Source organism: Cyprinodon tularosa, unplaced genomic scaffold (genome assembly GCF_016077235.1).
Source record: "Cyprinodon tularosa strain WSP-4 unplaced genomic scaffold, ASM1607723v1 ctg417, whole genome shotgun sequence".
NCBI classification, from domain to species: domain Eukaryota; kingdom Metazoa; phylum Chordata; class Actinopteri; order Cyprinodontiformes; family Cyprinodontidae; genus Cyprinodon; species Cyprinodon tularosa.
Window position 1 is genome coordinate 941940 of NW_024039138.1, and position 17984 is coordinate 959923.

The window sequence follows — 17984 nt, forward strand, 5'->3', positions numbered from 1 at the left end:
ACTTATGATCATAACATGTGATTTTATATTTAAAAAAAATTATACAGTTATACATCATAAGTTATATGCAAATTATATTATTTTAAAGAATTAGATACCAAAATAAAATAAAGCATGCAAATTTTACTAAATAAAAGCTTCACTTGGAAGAAATCAAAATATACTCAAATACCTATTATGAAATTAATACTTACAGCATGTATATAGGTTAGGTTGGGGTAAATTACTTCCGGTAACAAGATACAGCATATTGTTTGCTATATCTTTATTTGACCTTTATATGGCAGCATAATCAACACACAGCAAGTAATTTAACCAATAAGGCTTGAGTACCAAAAGGTAGTAAAAGTTAAAAGTACAATAAAGTAAAACTACTTATAAAGTTCCTTTTTCCCCCCAAAAAAGTTATTAATGTAGATGTATCTGAATAAATGTAACTAATTACTACCAACCTCTGCAGATGTCACAAAGTCTGTCTGGATTTTACAGAATGGCTTTCATAAAATCAGAGAGAGTGCAAAGAATTGATGGATATGATTATTTATTGAATGGCTGATGGTGATGAGACTGATGATATCTATGAGGAAGATGGGGATGATGCTTTGATCTGCTCCAAAGGAAGCTCCTCCTCAGCTGTTCAGAGAGTAAAGATAATATGTTAGATGACAAAATAGAATAAAATCAAACAAATAAAGCAAACTTTTCTGTTAATCTGAGGCCTTAAGTAACAAAGTACAAATACTTACCTTCCTTAAGTAGAATATTTGTCTATCTATACTTTATTGGAGTAATTATTTATTTTTTACTTCTCTACTTTCTAATCCTTACATTTTAAAAATATACTTGTTAGTTTTGTTTCATTTAAGGTCATTTTCGTTATAGCCTGTTTGAATAAAAAACATTAAAAAAATTTGTTTTATTCAGAAATGTATTTCTTTGTGGTTGGTACTGCCCCAACTTGTTGCTAAAATTGAGCCTGTTACCATTAGTTGCAAAACTAAGAAAATTATGTCTAAGGGAATTATCCAGAATTGTAGAAAAATTTTCCTGCAGTAAAGCATCTGTCCTACATTACTTTTACTTTTATACTTATAATAGCTTTAAAAATGGTACTTTTACTTGAGTAAAAAGCATTAGTTTATACTCTAACTTTTACAAAAGTGTTTTTAAAAAGTTGTATTTATACTTCTACTTGAGTAATAAACATGAATACCTTTGACGCCTCTGCTGTTAAGAAGCATTTATTTCACACTTCACAGGAAGCCACTCATTTACCCATCAACAACAGTTTAAGCTGTTTTAAAATTCTACATAATCTATACTTTTTCTACTTGAAAATTATAAATTGCCTTAAATATGGAGCATGAAAAGCCTTCAAAATGTTCATGTGCTTTTTCTTGAGTGTACAAGGTTACAACATTTAACAGCTGTTTAGTACATTGAAACATCATACCCTTAAGTCGAATATTGCTTGTTCGTTCAGTTCTGACACACCTCACAATGGCAGTGATGATCAATACAAGAATAAAACCTAGAAAAATAAAATCACAAAATAACAGAATTAATGTTCAGACACATCTGTGCACATTATATGTAGGTTTGTTCATGTCAATGTCCCTTGCGATGTATTTGAAAATAAAATCTATAGCAATTTAAAGACATACCCAATTTGCAGCCATTATAAACTGAGATCTTCATTCCTGACACGCCTACAGGAAAAGGGATACGAAAAAACACATGAAAAGAGAAATGGGTGTGAGTTCTCAACACATGGAAAGTGATGCAGCCTCTCCTTGTTAATTTTATAAGGAACTTCATCCTTGCTCCTTTTTATTTTATGGGCTGCTTAAATCCCTCCAATCCTATCACCAATTAAATTCCTCAGAGACAAGTGACCATAAAGCATGATTTTTTATGTAACCATTGGTGTGGAGCCATGTCTGTTGGGTTTAACATTAGCAATGATGTCACCTGTTGCTGTTGTTTGTCGCTGCCTGAGTGTCCACCTCCATTATGATGACCACAATTAAACAAATCCCAAAGTCCAGTTTGATTCACAATGGTGATTGGGCCTTTTCAGGTCTAGAATATTCCTAAATTGTAAAACCAGCTTCATCTTTATATTAGGCAGGCTTCCACTTAGTGTTTTTCAGTTCCTTCTTAAAACACATTTGTACCCACTGGCTTTAAAACAAAGTTTCATCTCTTGGTATTTCTGTGTTCACATTTCTGTTTTATATTGTGTCATTATGTTCTGCAATGTTGGAATTTCTCTTCTTTTGTTGTGCAGTACTTTGTCCAGTGCTGTTGTTCTAAATGTTCTATATAAACAAATGTGATCTGAGTCATTTTATCTTAGGTAGGAGTTATTAGCTGGAGTATATTGTGCAACAGTAGCTTTAAGCCATGATCACAACCTCAGACTGACCTGAACATTTATGGGTGACAGCCTCACTGGTTTCAGAACTGGCATGGTTGAAAATTTTGCAAGCAAATTTGTCTGCTTTGGTTTCAGCAGCATTCATTCCAAGAGTAGAATCTTGTTCCTTCTCCAACTTGTTACCATTCTGAAGCCATTCGTATTCCAAATCGCTAGATTTCTGTGAGAAAACAAAGTGATCAGAACAGGTTATTCCGCAGACCACAACAATAACGCATAAAAACATACATACATTTTTGAAAACCTTAAATTTGTACTATATATTAGCTTTTATTTTAACAGGGTGGCCTTACAGGAGGAATAGATGTAAAGGGTATTTTGAAATAAAAAAATCTCATTAGAGTGAGTTTTGTCCTCTGTTTTAACACATCATTGCTCAGCGACCTGGAGTGTCAGTCTGTATATTGAACTGGCAACCTCGCTGCCTTCCCACTAATTAAACCCCCTGCTCTCAAACAGTTAGGCCACCACTTTCCATGACAAGACAGAAAATTTAATACACTGGTGAAGATTCTCAGTCATCCAGGTCATAGTCATTCGGTGAAAGACATTTTGAATTGAGGAAGCTTCCTGGAGGGGAAGTGAAATGTCTTCAAACCTTGGAAACAAAGTCCAGTGGATTGTTTTTTAAACTTTTACGGAAAATATATTATACAATATAGACATCAGTAGCTATGTTTACATGGATGTAAGTAATCAGAATAGATAGCTGACTGGACTTAAAATAAGTTAATTTGTTATCTGACTGATAGTGGTGGTTTATGTAGATACAGACAGCCTTAAGTTATTCTGAACTAAGTGAGCATGTGGTTAATGTTGGTATTTCCGCCTTGTGTGGCTAATTGCTCTGGCTAGCTGACATCAGAGTATTCTGTTCTACAGGTTTAGGAGACATTGTTTTAGTCTGATCAGCAATTTTATTGTGATTACAATACCATTTATTGCTTAAAAAACAATTCAATCAGATCACTATTATTTGGAATCAGAATACATTTCAATCTGTTGAAGTACGTAAGTAAACTTAGCTAATGTTTTAAGTGTTGAATCTTTAGTAAAAAAGTTGCAAAATGAGGTTCTTACCTTATCAGACAGGCATGTAAAAATCACTTTTATATCCTTACATGTTATATGTATTGTAGGTTTGTTCACAGGATCTAGGATTGATTAGAATAAAGACACAACAAGTAATCAGGAAGATTAAAAATGCTGCTGATCCGCGTTTCTTATACATGAACTTCATCTCAGAATTTTATAACCTGACCTGAAATAATTTGAATATTTTCAGCAAATAAATAAATAAAAGGATCAACTAAAAGCTTTCAAATATGAATTGGGAGGTTTAGTGTGTTCTAGAGTGAGACATTTCCAACTAAAAGACATTTTATACTTACCCAGTATATATAAATGTGTTTTCTTTGTGGCCTGTTTTCTTCCAGTTTGATCAAAAACCTGTGGAGTGTAAACTCCTGCCTGGTTCTTCTTTAGGTCAGTCAGTTGGAGGGATCCATTTGCATTGATATCATCTTTTTTCCCAATAATTACTATTCCGGATTTTTTATAAAACACTACTGTTTCTTTAAACTTCCACTTCAGGGTGTCGGTAGACTTCAGTTCATATCCCAAAGGAACACTGAAGTTCTGGCCCATTGCAGCAAACTGGTCACAAACTTTGGATCAGAAAGAAAAAGCATTACGAATAAGAGCAGGATCCATAGAAGATGAAGACTTTATAGAAGGCAGACATCAATCCTTTTTAGTGTACCAATATATTATATATTATGATATATTGTAATTAAGACTTAAGAAAAGAAAATGTGGTCAATAATGTCAACAAAACTTCCCCTTAGAAGTAAAATAAAATACATTCTGACCAGATGATACGTATGGAAGAATGTGGAAACAATATATGTATATATAAAACATGCTGGGGCATGAAACAATTTAGAGAAAAACTAATACATTACTTACAGGATAAATACATTGTTTTTATTCTTCTGTAAAGTTCTCAGCGACAAGACTTCTGATCATTCCAACTAAACCTGTTAACTTTTCATCCTTGCTGCCTTATAATTTATGGACTTCTTAAATCCTTCCAATTCCAATTCCATTGCTAATTAAATTCCTCAGAGACAAGTGACCAAAAAGCATGAAATGTAACCATCGGTGTGGAGCCATGTCTGTTGGGTTTAACATTAGCAATGATGTTATCCGTTGCTGTTGTTTGTCGCTGCCTGAGTGTCCACCTCTATTATGATGACCACAATTAGAAGAATGCAAACATTTAGTTTGAACAGGACAACGTTTACTGGCTTAGTGTTTGTTTTAGAAATGAGTTCAAAGTTGTCTTTTTTACATATAAAGCTTAGAGGCAAATATACACGCAAACTACTTCTATATTTGTCTGATCTCCTGCAGCTTTAGGTGCTCTCTTGATAGCTAATCTGTGATTGGTTGTCCCAAAGCCCAGGTTGATCCTTAAAGGGTATTGGGCCTTTTTAAATCATCCTCTTTATATTAGGTTTCATCTTGATGTTTTGAAGCCACTTCTTAAAACATATTTGCATCCACTGGCTTTTAAAACAGTGTGCAAGTTTTATATTTATGGGTTTTTATGTTTAATTTCTGTTTTAAAATCTGTCTCTATATTCTCTTATGTTCAAATCACTTTTACTTCTTTTGTTTTTTTAGCCTGTGTAGTTGTTCTTAGTTATGCTACAGTAGCAGCCAATCAAAATGGCCCTTCCCAGTCAAACGCTAGCCAAATGGGAGCCCAATTCCCTGCAACTCCCAGCAAAATCCCCTCCAGCTTCCAGCCACTGGGATTCTCCTGGGTAGACATGTTTTTTTGTATTCTGACTCCATCCTTTCACAGGAAATAACGCTTTTCTTTAGATCTTAATGTCCACAAATCTTAAAAAAAGAATATTTTAGTACAAAGATTGATGTTTAAAAAGGAATTGTAGGGGACCAGCCAAGGGCCCATTAATGAAAGTGAGGAAATTTTAAATGGCTACTGCTATATACACCACTCAAAAAAAAAAATAAAGGAACACTTTATAATCAGAGTATAGCATCAAGTTAATTAAACTTCTGGGATATTGATTAGGCCAGGTATGTAGCAGAGAGGGCTGTCAATCAGTTTCAGCTGCTTTGGTGTTAATGAAATTAACAACAGGTGCACTAGAGGGGCAACGAGACGACCATCAAAACAGGAATGGTTTTACAGATGGAGGCCACTGACATTTTTCCCCTTTTCCTTTTACATTTGGCTAGAGTCACTGTCACTACTGTTAGAGGCGCTACCTGGAGTCTACAGAGGTTGCACAGGCAGTCCAACTCCTCCAGGATGGCACATCAATACGTGTCATTTATAGAAAGTTTGCTGTGTCATATCGCACAATCTCAAGAGCATGGAGGACATTCCAGGAGACAGGCAGTTACTCCAGGAGAGCTGGACAGGGCCGTAGAAGGTCTACAACCCATAAGCAGGACCGGTATCTACTCCTATGTGCAAGGAGGAGCAGGAGGAGCACTGCCAGTGCCCTACAAAATTACCTCCAGCAGGCCACTGGTGTAAATGTCTCTGACCGAACAATCAGAAACAGACTTCACGAGGGTGGCCTGAGGGCCCAACGTCCTCTAGTGGGCCCTGTGCTCGCTGCCCAGCACCTTAGAGCTCGATCAGCATTTGCCACAGAACACCGCATTGACAAGTTCGCCACTGGCACCCTGTGCTTTTCATAGATGAGAGCAGGTTCACCCTAAGCACATTTGACAGATATGAAAGGGTCTGGAGAAGCCGTGGCGAATGTTATGCTGCCTGTAACATCGTTCAGCATGACCGGTTTGGTGGTGGGTCAGTGATGGTCTGGTGAGGCATATCCATGGAGAGACGCACAGATCTATACAGGCTAGACAATGGTACCCTGACCGCCATTAGGTATTGGGATGAAATCCCTGCACCCGCTTTCACACCCTATGCTAGTACAGTGGGTCCTGGATTCCTCCTAGTGCCAGACAAAGCCCAGGCCTCATGTGGCGAGAGTATGCAGGCAGTTCCTGGAGGATTAAGGAATTGATACCATTGATTGGCCCCCACGCTCGCCTGAACTAAATCCAATAGAACACCTCTGGGACATTATGTTTCAATCCATCCAACGCTGCGAGGTTGCACCTCAGACTGTCCAGGAGCTCAGTGATGCCCTGGTCCAGTACTTGGAGGAGATACCCCAGGATGCCATCCGTCGTCTCATTAGGAGCATGTCCCGACATTGTCAGGCATGCATACACGCATGTGGGGGCCATACAAATTACTGAATACCATTTTGAGTTGCAATGAAATGTCAGTAAAATGGAATAGCCTGCCACATCATTTTTTCACTGTAATTTTTGGGGTGTCTTGGAATTCAGCACTCTTTAGGTTGATAATTTTCATTTCCATCAAATGATGTGGCATCCTTTTGTTCCTAACACATCACCCAGTCCATATCAGTATAAATAAACACCATGATTTTTTTCCCTATTGAGATCTGATGTGTTTTCAAGTGTTACTTTAATTTTTTTAGCAGTGTATTAATACATTTTATTTTAATTTGATTCATTTTATCTTAGGTAACAGTTGTTAGCTCGAACACATTGTGCAACAGTCGCTTTAAGCCATAATAAATGGTAAATGGTGACTACCACCGCATACTGACTTGAACATGTATGAATGACATATTCGCTGGTTTCAGAACTGGCTTTGTTGAAAACTTTGCAGGCAAATCTGTCCGCTTCAGTTTCTGTAGCATACACTTCAAGAGACAAGCCTTTCTCTTTTTTCATCGTGTCACCGTTCAGTAGCCATTCATATTCTGCAGTGTTAGGTTGCTAAAAGAAACAAAAAAAAGAAAACATTTCAGGGCTGTTCAGTGTAAAAAAAATGCTAAAGACAGCGATAGGTATGAAACAAATTTGTAAGACCTCAGTTTTGGCTCATATCTTTATGGCTTTTACTTTGATAAGGTTGTATGACAGGAGAAATGAATGTGAACAAAAATTCTAAAAAAATGTCCCCCTTTATTTGTCATTGTAAATTTAAATTACAATTTTTCAATCTCAGCATTCATCTCATCCCCCCAGGAGGAGTGAGCTGCTTGCAGCACCAGGAGATCAACCTGGAGCTCAGGGACTCAAAGTGGTTATTAAGGTTTTTCAAAGCAGCGACCTTACAGAATGCAAAAGCTCGGCTCTATTATCACCAGCCCATCACTCCCGATGACATGCCAAAAAAATACATGTCATACAAATATTGATAAATATTCAGATTCTCTAATTTAAAAATAATGAATTATAAATATTTAATAAATCAGATTCTTACCTTATTAGAAACACATGTAAAGACCACTGTTTTATCCTTACATGTTGCATTTACTTTAGGCTTCTTCACAGGATCTGAGATGGTTGATTAAAGACACAAGAAATTATATGGAAATGTAAAAATGCTGCTGATGCATGTTTAGGATTTTATGATGCATTAACACACTGACCTATAGTTCTATAACCTGACCTGAAATTAGCCTCTATTTGGATATTTTCAAAAAACCAATCAATAATAAAAAGATCAACTAAAAGCTTTCAAATATGAATTGGGAGGTTTAGTGTGTTCTAGAGTGAGACATTTCCAACTAAAAGACATTTTATACTTACCCAGTATATATAAATGTGTTTTCTTTGTGGCCTGTTTTCTTCCAGTTTGATCAAAAACCTGTGGAGTGTAAACTCCTGTCTGGTCCTTCTTTAGATTAGTCAGTTGGAGCGATCCATTTGCATTGATATCATCTTCTTTCCCAATAATTAATATTCCGGATTTTTTATAAAACACTACTGTTTCTTTAAACTTCCACTTCAGGGTGTCGGTAGACTTCAGCTCATATCCCAAAGGAACACTGAAGTTCTGGCCCATTGCAGCAAACTGGTCACAAACTTTGGATCAGAAAGAAAAAGCATTACGAATAAGAGCAGGATTCTTAGAAGATGAAGACTTTACAGAAGGCAGACATCAATCCTTTTTAGTGTACCAATATATTATATATTATAATATATTGTAATTAGGACTTAAGAAAAACAAATGTGGTCAATAATGTCAACAAAACTTCCCCTTAGAAGTAAAATAAAATACATTCTGACCAGATGATACGTATGAAAGAATGTGGAAACAATATATGTATATATAACACATGCTGCGGCATGAGATGTAGAGGATAAAAAATTAATAATTCAGTTTGTAACCAATTTAGAGAAAAACTAATACATCACTTACAGGATAAATAAGTTGTTTTTATTCTTCTGTAAAGTTCTCAGCGACAAGACTTCTGATCATTCCAACTAAACCTGTTAACTTTTCATCCTTGCTGCCTTATAATTCATGGACTTCTTAAATCCTTACATTTCCAATTCCATTGCTAATTAAATTCCTCAGAGACAAGTGACCAAAAAGCATGAAATGTAACCATCGGTGTGGAGCCATGTCTGTTGGGTTTAACATTAGCAATGATGTTATCCGTTGCTGTTGTTTGTCGCTGCCTGAGTGTCCACCTCTATTATGATGACCACAATTAGAAGAATGCAAACATTTAGTTTGAACAGGACAACGTTTACTGGCTTAGTGTTTGTTTTAGAAATGAGTTCAAAGTTGTCTTTTTTACATATAAAGCTTAGAGGCAAATATACACGCAAACTACTTCTATATTTGTCTGATCTCCTGCAGCTTTAGGTGCTCTCTTGATAGCTAATCTGTGATTGGTTGCCTCAAAGTCCAGGTTGATCCTTAAAGGGTATTGGGCCTTTTTAAATCATCCCCTTTATATTAGACAGGTTTCATTTTGATGTTTTGAAGCCACTTCTTAAAACATATTTGCATCCACTGGCTTTTAAAACAGTGTGCAAGTTTTATATTTATGGGTTTTTATGTTTAATTTCTGTTTTAAAATCTGTCTCTATATTCTCTTATGTTCAAATCACTTTTACTTCTTTTGTTTTTTTAGCCTGTGTAGTTGTTCTTAGTTATGCTACAGTAGCAGCCAATCAAAATGGCCCTTCCCAGTCAAACGCGAGCCGAATGGGAGCCCAATTCCCTGCAACTCCCAGCAAAATCCCCTCCAGCTTCCAGCCACTGGGATTCTCCTGGGTGGACATATTTTTTTTATTCTGACTCCATCCTTTCAAAGGAAATAACGCTTTTCTTTAGATCTTAATGTCCACAAATCTTAAAAAAAGAATATTTTAGGACAAAGATTGATGTTTAAAAAAGAATTGTAGGGGACCAGCCAAGGGGCCATTAATGAAAGTGAGGACATTTTGAAATTGCTACTGCTATATACACTACTCAAAAAAATTAAAGGAACACTTTATAATCAGAGTATAGCATCAAGTTAATTATACTTCTGGGATATTGATTAGGCCAGGTAAGTAGCAGAGGGGGTTGTTAATCAGTTTTAGCTGCTTTGGTGTTAATGAAATTAACAACAGGTGCACTAGAGGGGCAACGAGACGACCATCAAAACAGGAATGGTTTTACAGATGGAGGCCACTGACATTTTTTCCCCTCCTCATCTTTTCTAACTCTATTTCACCAGTTTTGCATTTGGCTAGGGTCACTGTCACTACTGTTAGCATGAGGCGCTAGCTGGAGCCTACAGAGGTTGCACAGGCAGTCCAACTCCTCCTGGATGGCACATCAATACGTGCCATTGCCAGAAGTTTTGCTGTGTCTTCAAGCACAATCTCAAGAGCATGGAGAAGATAACAGCAGACAGGCAGTTACTCCAGGAGAGCTGGACAGGGCCGTAGAAGGTCTACAACCCATAAGCAGGACCAGTATCTGCTCCTTTGTGCAAGGAGGAGCACTGCCAGAGCCCTACAAAATGACCTCCAACAGGCCACTGGTGTGAATGTCTCTGTCCAAACAATCAGAAACAGACTTCACTGGGTGGCTTGAGGGCCCGGCGTCCTGTAGTGGGCCCTGTGCTCACGCCCAGCACCTTAGAGCTCGATTGGCATTTGCCACAGAACACCGGATTGACAAGTTCGCCACTGGCACCCTGTGCTTTTCATAGATGAGAGCAGGTTCTCCCTGAGCACATTTGACAGATGTGAAAGGGTCTGGAGAAGCCATGGAGAACGTTATGCTGCCTTTAACATCGTTCAGTATGACTGGTTTGGTGGTGGTTCAGATGGTCTGGGGAGGCATATCCATGGAGGGACGCACAGATCTATACAGGCTAGACAATAGTACCCTCACTGCCATTAGGTATTGAGATGAAATCCTTGCACCTGTTGTCACACCATATGCTAGTACAGTGGGTCCTGGATTCCTCCTAGTGCAAGACAATGCCCAGTCCTCATGTGGCGAGAGTATGCAGGCAGTTCCTGGAGGATTAAGGAATTGATACCATTGATTGGCCCCCACGCTCGCCGGACACCTCTGGGACATTATGTTTCAATCTTACCGACGCCGCGAGGTTGCACCTCAGACTGTCCAGGAGCTCAGTGATGCCCTGGTCCATTACTGGGAGGAGATACCCCAGGACGCCATCCGTCGTATCATTAGGAGCATGCCCCGACATTGTCAGGCATGCATACACGCATGTGGGGGCCATACAAATTACTGAATACTATTTTGAGTTGCAATGAAATGTCAGCAAAATGGACTAGACTGTCGCATCATTTTTTCACTGTAGTTTTTGGGGTGTCTTTGAATTCAGCCCGCTGTAGGTTGATTATTTTCATTTCCATCAAATGATGTGGCATCAGTCCATATGAGTATAAATAAACACCATGATTTTTTCCTTCATTGAGATCTGATGTGTTTTCAACTGTTCCTTTAATTTTTTTTAGCAGTGTATTAATAAATTTGATTTTAGTTTGATTTATTTTATCGTAGGTAACAGTTGTTAGCTCAAACACATTGTGCAACAGTCGCTTTAAGCCATAATAAATGGTAAATGGTGACTACCACCGCATACTGACTTGAACATGTATGAATGACATATTCGCTGGTTTCAGAACTTGCTTTGTTGAAAACTTTGCAGGCAAATCTGTCCGCTTCAGTTTCTGTAGCATACACTTCAAGAGACAAGCCTTTCTCTTTTTTCATCGTGGCACCGTTCAGTAGCCATTCATATTCTGCAGTGTTAGGTTGCTAAAAGAAACAAAAAAAGAAAACATTTCAGGGCTGTTCAGTGTAAAAAAAAAAATCGACAGGAGGAATGAATGTGAACAAAAATTCAAACTAAAAAAATAAAAAATCCCCCTTTATTTTGTAAATGTAAATTACAATTTTTTAATCTCAGCATTCATCTCATCCCTCCAGGAGGAGTGAGCTGCTTGCAGCACCAGGAGATCAACCTGGAGCTCAGGGACTCAAAGTGGTTATTAAGGTTTTTCAAAGCAGCGACCTTACAGAATGCAAAAGCTCGGCTCTATTATCACCAGCCCATCACTCCCGATGACATGCCAAAAAAATATATGTCATACAAATATTGATAAATATTCAGATTCTCTAATTTAAAAATAATTAATAATAAATATTTAATAAATCAGATTCTTACCTTATTAGAAACACATGTAAAGACCACTGTTTTATCCTTACATGTTGCATTTACTTTAGGCTTCTTCACAGGATCTGAGATGGTTTATTAAAGACACAAGAAATTATGTAGAAATGTAAAAATTAGCCTCTATTTGGATATTTTCAGCAAATAATTAAATAAAAGGTAAGTAAAAGCTTTAAAATATGAATTGGGAGGTTTAGTGAGTTCTAGAGTGAGTTATGTCCAACTAAAATACATTCTATACTTACCCAGTATATATAAAATTGTTTCCTCTGTGGCCTGATTTCTTCCAGTTTGATCAAAAACCTGTGGAGTGTAAACTCCTGCCTGGTCCGTCTTTAGATTAGTCAGTTGGAGGGATCCATTTGCATTGATATCATCTTCTTTCCCAATAGTTACTATTCCGGATTTTTTATGGAACACTAATTTTCCTTTAAACTTCCACTTCAGGTTATCGGTAGACTTCAGCTCATATCCCAAAGGAACGCTGAAGTTCTGGCCTGTTGCAGCAAACTGGTCACAAACTTTGGATCAGAAAGAAAAAGCATTACGAATAAGAGCAGGATCCATAGAAGATGAAGACTTTATAGAAGGCAGATATCAATCAGCTCTAGTTTAATATAAGTAATGTAATCAGGACTAATAATGTTAACAAACTGAGAAGTAAAATAAAATGCATTCTGACCAGATGATATGTAAGAAAGTACATCTGTATCCAATTCTATATATATATATATATATATATATATATATATATATATATATATATATATATATATATATATATATATATATATATATATATATATATATATATATATATATATATAACAAATCTATGCAGCTTAATACACACCTTTAGATAGAACAAACAAAAGACAGTAGCAGTAAGTAACGTTTAATACTGATTAACAGAAGTTTGGTACCTTCGGAGATGACAGCAGAGCAGCAGAGGAACAACAAAACAGCTCCAGGGACAGATGCCATCTCCATCATATTCTTCTCAATTAAAACTTTATCGAACAAAAAATAAAAATGTCAGAGCCGTCTCTTTACTTCCGCTCAGTGGGTAAGTATAGTCCCAGCTTATGAGAAAACCCGGTAATATTTTAGTTTTTCACCACTTCCTCTTGCAAATGTTTCAGCCTGTTAGAGGTTTGGTTCTGCTATGTTTTTTCTTTAGGATGTTCAGTTTTGCTTTGCTCCTTGTTTTCTAGGTTTTTATGGTTTAAGTCTTATTTTGTTGTGTTCTTTGTTTTTTTGTCATTTTACTGTCTCAGTCTTGGTTATGGTATGTTTTCTTTTGAGTATCCACTTTTGCTTTGCTCCTTGTTTTCTAGTTTTAGTGGTTTAATCCTTAGTTATTATGTGTTTTGTTTTGTTTTTCTCAATTACTGTCTTAGTCTAGGATTCTGTTATATTTTCTTTTGAGTGTTCAGTTTTGCTTTACTCCTTGTGTAATAGTCTTAGTGGTTTAATTCTTATTTTGTTGTGTTTTCTGGTTATTTTCAGTTTTCTAGGTTTTTTATGTGTTGCCCTCTGCTGCCCTCTTGTGTTCTCCTTTTTCTCTAGCTCTTTTCCTCTCCTGCTCTGTGCACACCTGCTCCCAGTCTGCTCATTAGCCCTCTCTTTGTTTCAGTCCCCTATAAATACGCTCTCTGTTCTGTTCTTCTTTGCTGGGTCCTTGTCTAACTTCCTCCAACTCTGTCTCCCTGAGCCTACCTCCTCCTGATAGTTCCCCCCCGATGTCTCCATGTTTCTGGTTTGACTTTGTTTTCATGTTTCGATTGTTGGATTTTTGGACTACTGGTTTCCTGTTAGTTTGGACTTTGTTTTTCATATTGGGATTGTGGATAACCTGCCTCAGCATTTACCTCTGCCTCCCTGCCTCTGCTTTTGGGTCAACAAACCATAACCAAATCGTGACACAGCCACTACAAGGATTATCCTCAAAACAAAGCTATCCTTCCTAACAACCATGGAATGACAAAGTAATAAAGCTTTGAACCAACAATGTGCATTAAGGATGTAAAATAAATGTTTAAAGAGTAGGGATGGGGATCGAAACCCGGTTCTATCAAGGACCCGGTTCCACTTTTTTCAAAACCCGAAAATCAATAACGTTTGGGCTTATCGATACCACTATCTAGTCTTGTCGTTTTTTTTTTTTCTCCCAGAGGTCCTGTAACTCCTTCGAGTCGCATCACAGTATTTAAATCTAATCAATCCCAATCACTGCAGCATGTCCACCAATGTTTTGGAATGAAATTGTAAGCAAACAGATATTAAAAGTAAAACAAGTGAAGTCTGGCACTTAACTTTGCTCGCGACTCGAGAATGGCTGAACGGAAAAGACTCCTCCTCCTCCTCCTCCTCCTCCTCCTGCCGCCGCACAACAGTCGGGCCCGTCTTCATCATCCACTCAGAGTACCACTGGTAAGCGCGCACACAGACTTTGTAGCTTGTCCGGTCAGTTAAAAATAGTAATTGTGAAATCCGTGTTGTAACTGGCAGCATACATGTGATGTGTTCAGATTGGCTCAGTAAAACGACAATTAGGTTATCATGATGCGTTCAAGTGTAACATAAAGAAAAGGGAAATTGATTTTTTGGCGAGAAACATGAGTAATACAGTTGTATATTGCTCTAATTATTTTAGAATATATAATTAAACTACTGATGCCAACATTTATTAAAAATTACATTTAATTTAAAACACAATTATTTATTTGCTAAATATTTTCCTAATCACTAAAAACATGATGAAAAGTGACAGTAGACAATACATTAACCAACAATTGTGAAAATATATTCTAGTTAGTTTTATGTCATTTTGAAGTGGCCTATTACATTAGCCATGTTTATTGAAGGCTAGAAACGTTTTTGTTATGCTCACTTGTTAAGCAATAAAAGCAATTCCAGTTCTGTTAAAAACATATTGTCGCATCGTCTTTCCACCAAATAACAGAAAAGTATCGATAGTGGTATCGATAAAGACTCGGATCGATAAGGAGTATCGATAAAGGTATCGATATCAATAAATATTAACGATCCCCATCCCTATTAAAGAGTCAGAATTCACTTTAAAGAAAATTTGTGATTCCTTACACAAAAAACGTGCCATTTAGTAAAAATTCTTTAAAACATAACTATAGTTGTCCAGGACTATTTATACGAATGTGAAAAACTGTGTGAGAAATAGCAGTGATGTAAAGAATGTATTGGGATTTGTCAGGAGCAGTGAATGTTACAGGAAGGAGGGATGTGTGAAAAATATCAGAGCGGTCACTGGTCAGCAGAGTTGGTGAAAACGCTGCTGCGTTAATTTTTTTGCTGAGTTCCAGCTGTCTACACAATCTGCAGAATTCACAACTCGTTTTAATAAGATACACAGTGATTTGTTGAAACTAGTCCATGCATTTTTACTTTACTTAAAAAACCTTCAGCTGATACAAAATGCTGCAGCCGAAGTTCTGATGAAATTTAAAGGGGAAAATCATATGTCTTCTATCCTAACTTCCTTCTGTTAGATCCAGAATAACATTTTAAATCCTCCTTCTCACTTATAAAGCCTTAAATGGCCAAGCTCCATCTTATATCAGAGGTTTGATCATTCTTTATGTTCCTATCAGAGCACTTCGCTCTCAATCTGCAGGTTTATTAGTGGCTCCTAAAATTGCTGAAATTAGAAAGGGAGGAGTAACTTTAAGTTATCAGGCTCCTCTCCTGTGGAAACAGCTACCAGTTTTAGTCCATGAAAAAACTTATACTTGGAAACAGAGTAATGTTTTCCCAGTCGATGGGTGAGTAGAGAAGTAGGAAAACGTAGAGTGAAAAGCACGATCCGACGGGGGAGAATTCAGTCCAGACAGACGTTCCTCCTTGGCTTTACAATTCTCATAGCACATCCAAAACAGTTAGGTTATCCTAAGCTATTGTCTATATTTAAGATGCTATACGTTTATGGTGCTGGAGGACATATGGACCACTTTTCATCATTGTGTTTTATTCTGTCTCTAATTTCTCATTCTACAGTGTTTGTTCATACACTATAGATAGTGTATCAGTCTGGTAAAGAGCTGGAACAGCTGCTGATTTCATAGGTATGACTAGAAGTGTCAGTGTCATCAGGTTAGATCTGATCAGATAATTAAGGATGTGACCCAAAAACTACAAGTGACACGCTCTGTTTTTGTAATTTAGTAGTCTGTGAAATACATTAAGCCAAAAAGTAGCAAATACGTCTGTTTTAAAAGAAAAATTACACTGAAGATGTCCATTGTAAAGATTATAATGTTGGCTAAGTCTCACTTCAGACATCTGAAAGGACATGATTACAATATTCCTCTGTTGCATCGCCATCTTGCTGCTATGCTAGCAGAAAGGCACTGAGAGTGAGGCATGTTTAAGTCCTGCCTCTCATGCTCTGATTGGTTTGCCACATTTGGCTGGAGTTAACTGTGGTTTAGCAGACTGAATTGTGCTCCATGTAATTCTTTCTGGATGGGCATGCTAGTTCTCTCCGCTTTTTTTTTTGTCATAATAGCTTCATCTGGTCTGTTCTAAGTTTAATCCTGTATTGAAATATCAGACATGTGCTCTCTTTCATCCTTTAATGTGGGTGCTGGCTTTGAGTTCGTCTCTCTGGCTGTGTCTCTCTTGGACAGTTACCAGTTACCTTTTGTATATCTGCTTCTTCTTCTGTCTCCTTGAACCCCAGTCGGTCTCGGCAGATGGCTGCTCACACTGAGCCTGGTTATGCTGGAGGTTTCTTCCTGTTAAAAGGGACATTTTCCTCTCCCCTGTCGCCTGCATGCATGCTTGCTGTGAGGGAATGTTGAAGAGTCAACGACAAAATGCAAGTGAATATCATTGCCACAGCCCCATTTTCACTTAGTCTGACATAGTGAAAAAATTGGAAAGTAAGCTTTTATCAGTGATGCAAACAATAAATTTTAAACAGAGCGTGCATGAGGAGAAATGGGCTTGTGCATTCTCTTGCACAAGTTTAATAGGCATTCCGTTTTGCGACCGGGTACAGGGTTGTGCATGAGCTTTTTATTTATTTATTTTTTTTAGTGGAGAGGGCACGTCAAAAAAGTGCAAATCCTCCTCTATACCTTTAACTGTTTCCCTTGTATTACCTTTAATCATTAGGGTGGGGTTTATGGTTCCAAAATTTTAGTTCAAACTACAAAGGTGCTGTGGAGAGAATGAGCAGCACTAAATTCCTGGGGGTGCACATCAGCGACGACCTCCCCTGGATCACCATTACAGCATCACTGGTGAAGAAAGCCCAGCAGCGCCTCTACTTCTTGTTCAAATTGAAGAAAGCAAGTACCTCCCGTCATGACCACATTCTACAGAGGGACCATCGAGAGTATTGTGTCCAGCTTCCTCACTGTGTGTCGTTGAAGCCTCAGAGATCAGAACAGAAAGACCCTCCAGCGCATTGTTAATAGGGCTGGGTATTTTGGCCAAAGTCCTGAATCGATTCGATTTTGATTCATACAGTTCTAAATCGATTCATTTCGATTCGATCTGTTTTTACAATAATGGAACTGGTTCAACTGTGTTTTAAAATCATCATGTATTTAATTTTTTCCTGTCATATTAAACACAAAGTGCAAACTTGTAAATCAGACAGTTTAAACTTGAAATGTGAACAAAACTGTTCACAAAACTGTATACAAGTGCAAACTTGTTGGTGAAAAGTGAAGCCTTACTCGAGCAAGCAGACGTGACACAGCAGACATGCACAAGCTGCATTATCTTCTCTGCACAAACCATATTTGCAGCGCTGTCTGTAATAACTACAGGGTGTTTGCTGGGCAGCCCCCATTTGTTAATATTGTCAGTCAAACTATTGGCTATATATCCAGCTGTCTGGCCTGAAGTAATCTTGATGGCCTTAAGCACGGGATGCGAAACGCCACTCATTATCAATGTAG

The 17984-nt window shown here is 37.4% G+C and overlaps 2 protein-coding genes across 2 annotated transcripts; both read right to left on the reverse strand.

Moving 5' to 3' along the window:
- Positions 1–251: 251 nt before the first annotated feature.
- LOC119792290 (T-lymphocyte surface antigen Ly-9-like) lies at positions 252–8387 on the reverse strand. Its single transcript, XM_038298875.1, has 9 exons — positions 8129–8387; positions 7800–7873; positions 7138–7309; positions 3832–4107; positions 3521–3594; positions 2429–2600; positions 1665–1709; positions 1454–1531; positions 252–633 (listed from the first exon to the last, which is right to left on the reverse strand). The coding sequence occupies exons 1-9, from the start codon at positions 8382–8384 to the stop codon at positions 578–580; spliced, it is 1203 nt and encodes a 400-aa protein (XP_038154803.1). The 5' UTR covers positions 8385–8387; the 3' UTR covers positions 252–577.
- A 2061-nt stretch (positions 8388–10448) lies between these two features.
- On the reverse strand, positions 10449–13082 carry LOC119792328 (T-cell surface antigen CD2-like). The gene is made up of 5 exons (XM_038298925.1): positions 12960–13082; positions 12282–12557; positions 12031–12104; positions 11450–11621; positions 10449–10582 (listed from the first exon to the last, which is right to left on the reverse strand). The coding sequence occupies exons 1-5, from the start codon at positions 13027–13029 to the stop codon at positions 10449–10451; spliced, it is 726 nt and encodes a 241-aa protein (XP_038154853.1). The 5' UTR covers positions 13030–13082.
- Positions 13083–17984: the final 4902 nt, after the last annotated feature.

Excerpts from the sequence above, each read along its gene's own strand:
- LOC119792290 (XM_038298875.1), bottom strand. The coding sequence starts at position 8,384 with ATGGGCCAGAACTTCAGTGTTCCTTTGGGATATGAGCTGAAGTCTACC. Across the intron at positions 7,310-7,799 it reads TTACATGTGTTTCTAATAAG|CAACCTAACACTGCAGAATA; the intron begins GTAAGAATCTGA and ends TGTTTCTTTTAG. Across the intron at positions 3,595-3,831 it reads AACACATTTATATATACTGG|ATCCTGTGAACAAACCTACA; the intron begins GTAAGTATAAAA and ends AATCAATCCTAG.
- LOC119792328 (XM_038298925.1), bottom strand. The coding sequence starts at position 13,029 with ATGATGGAGATGGCATCTGTCCCTGGAGCTGTTTTGTTGTTCCTCTGC. Across the intron at positions 12,558-12,959 it reads CTCTGCTGTCATCTCCGAAG|TTTGTGACCAGTTTGCTGCA; the intron begins GTACCAAACTTC and ends TCTGATCCAAAG. Across the intron at positions 10,583-11,449 it reads TGTCATTCATACATGTTCAA|ACCCTTTCACATCTGTCAAA; the intron begins GTCAGTATGCGG and ends TGGCTTCTCCAG.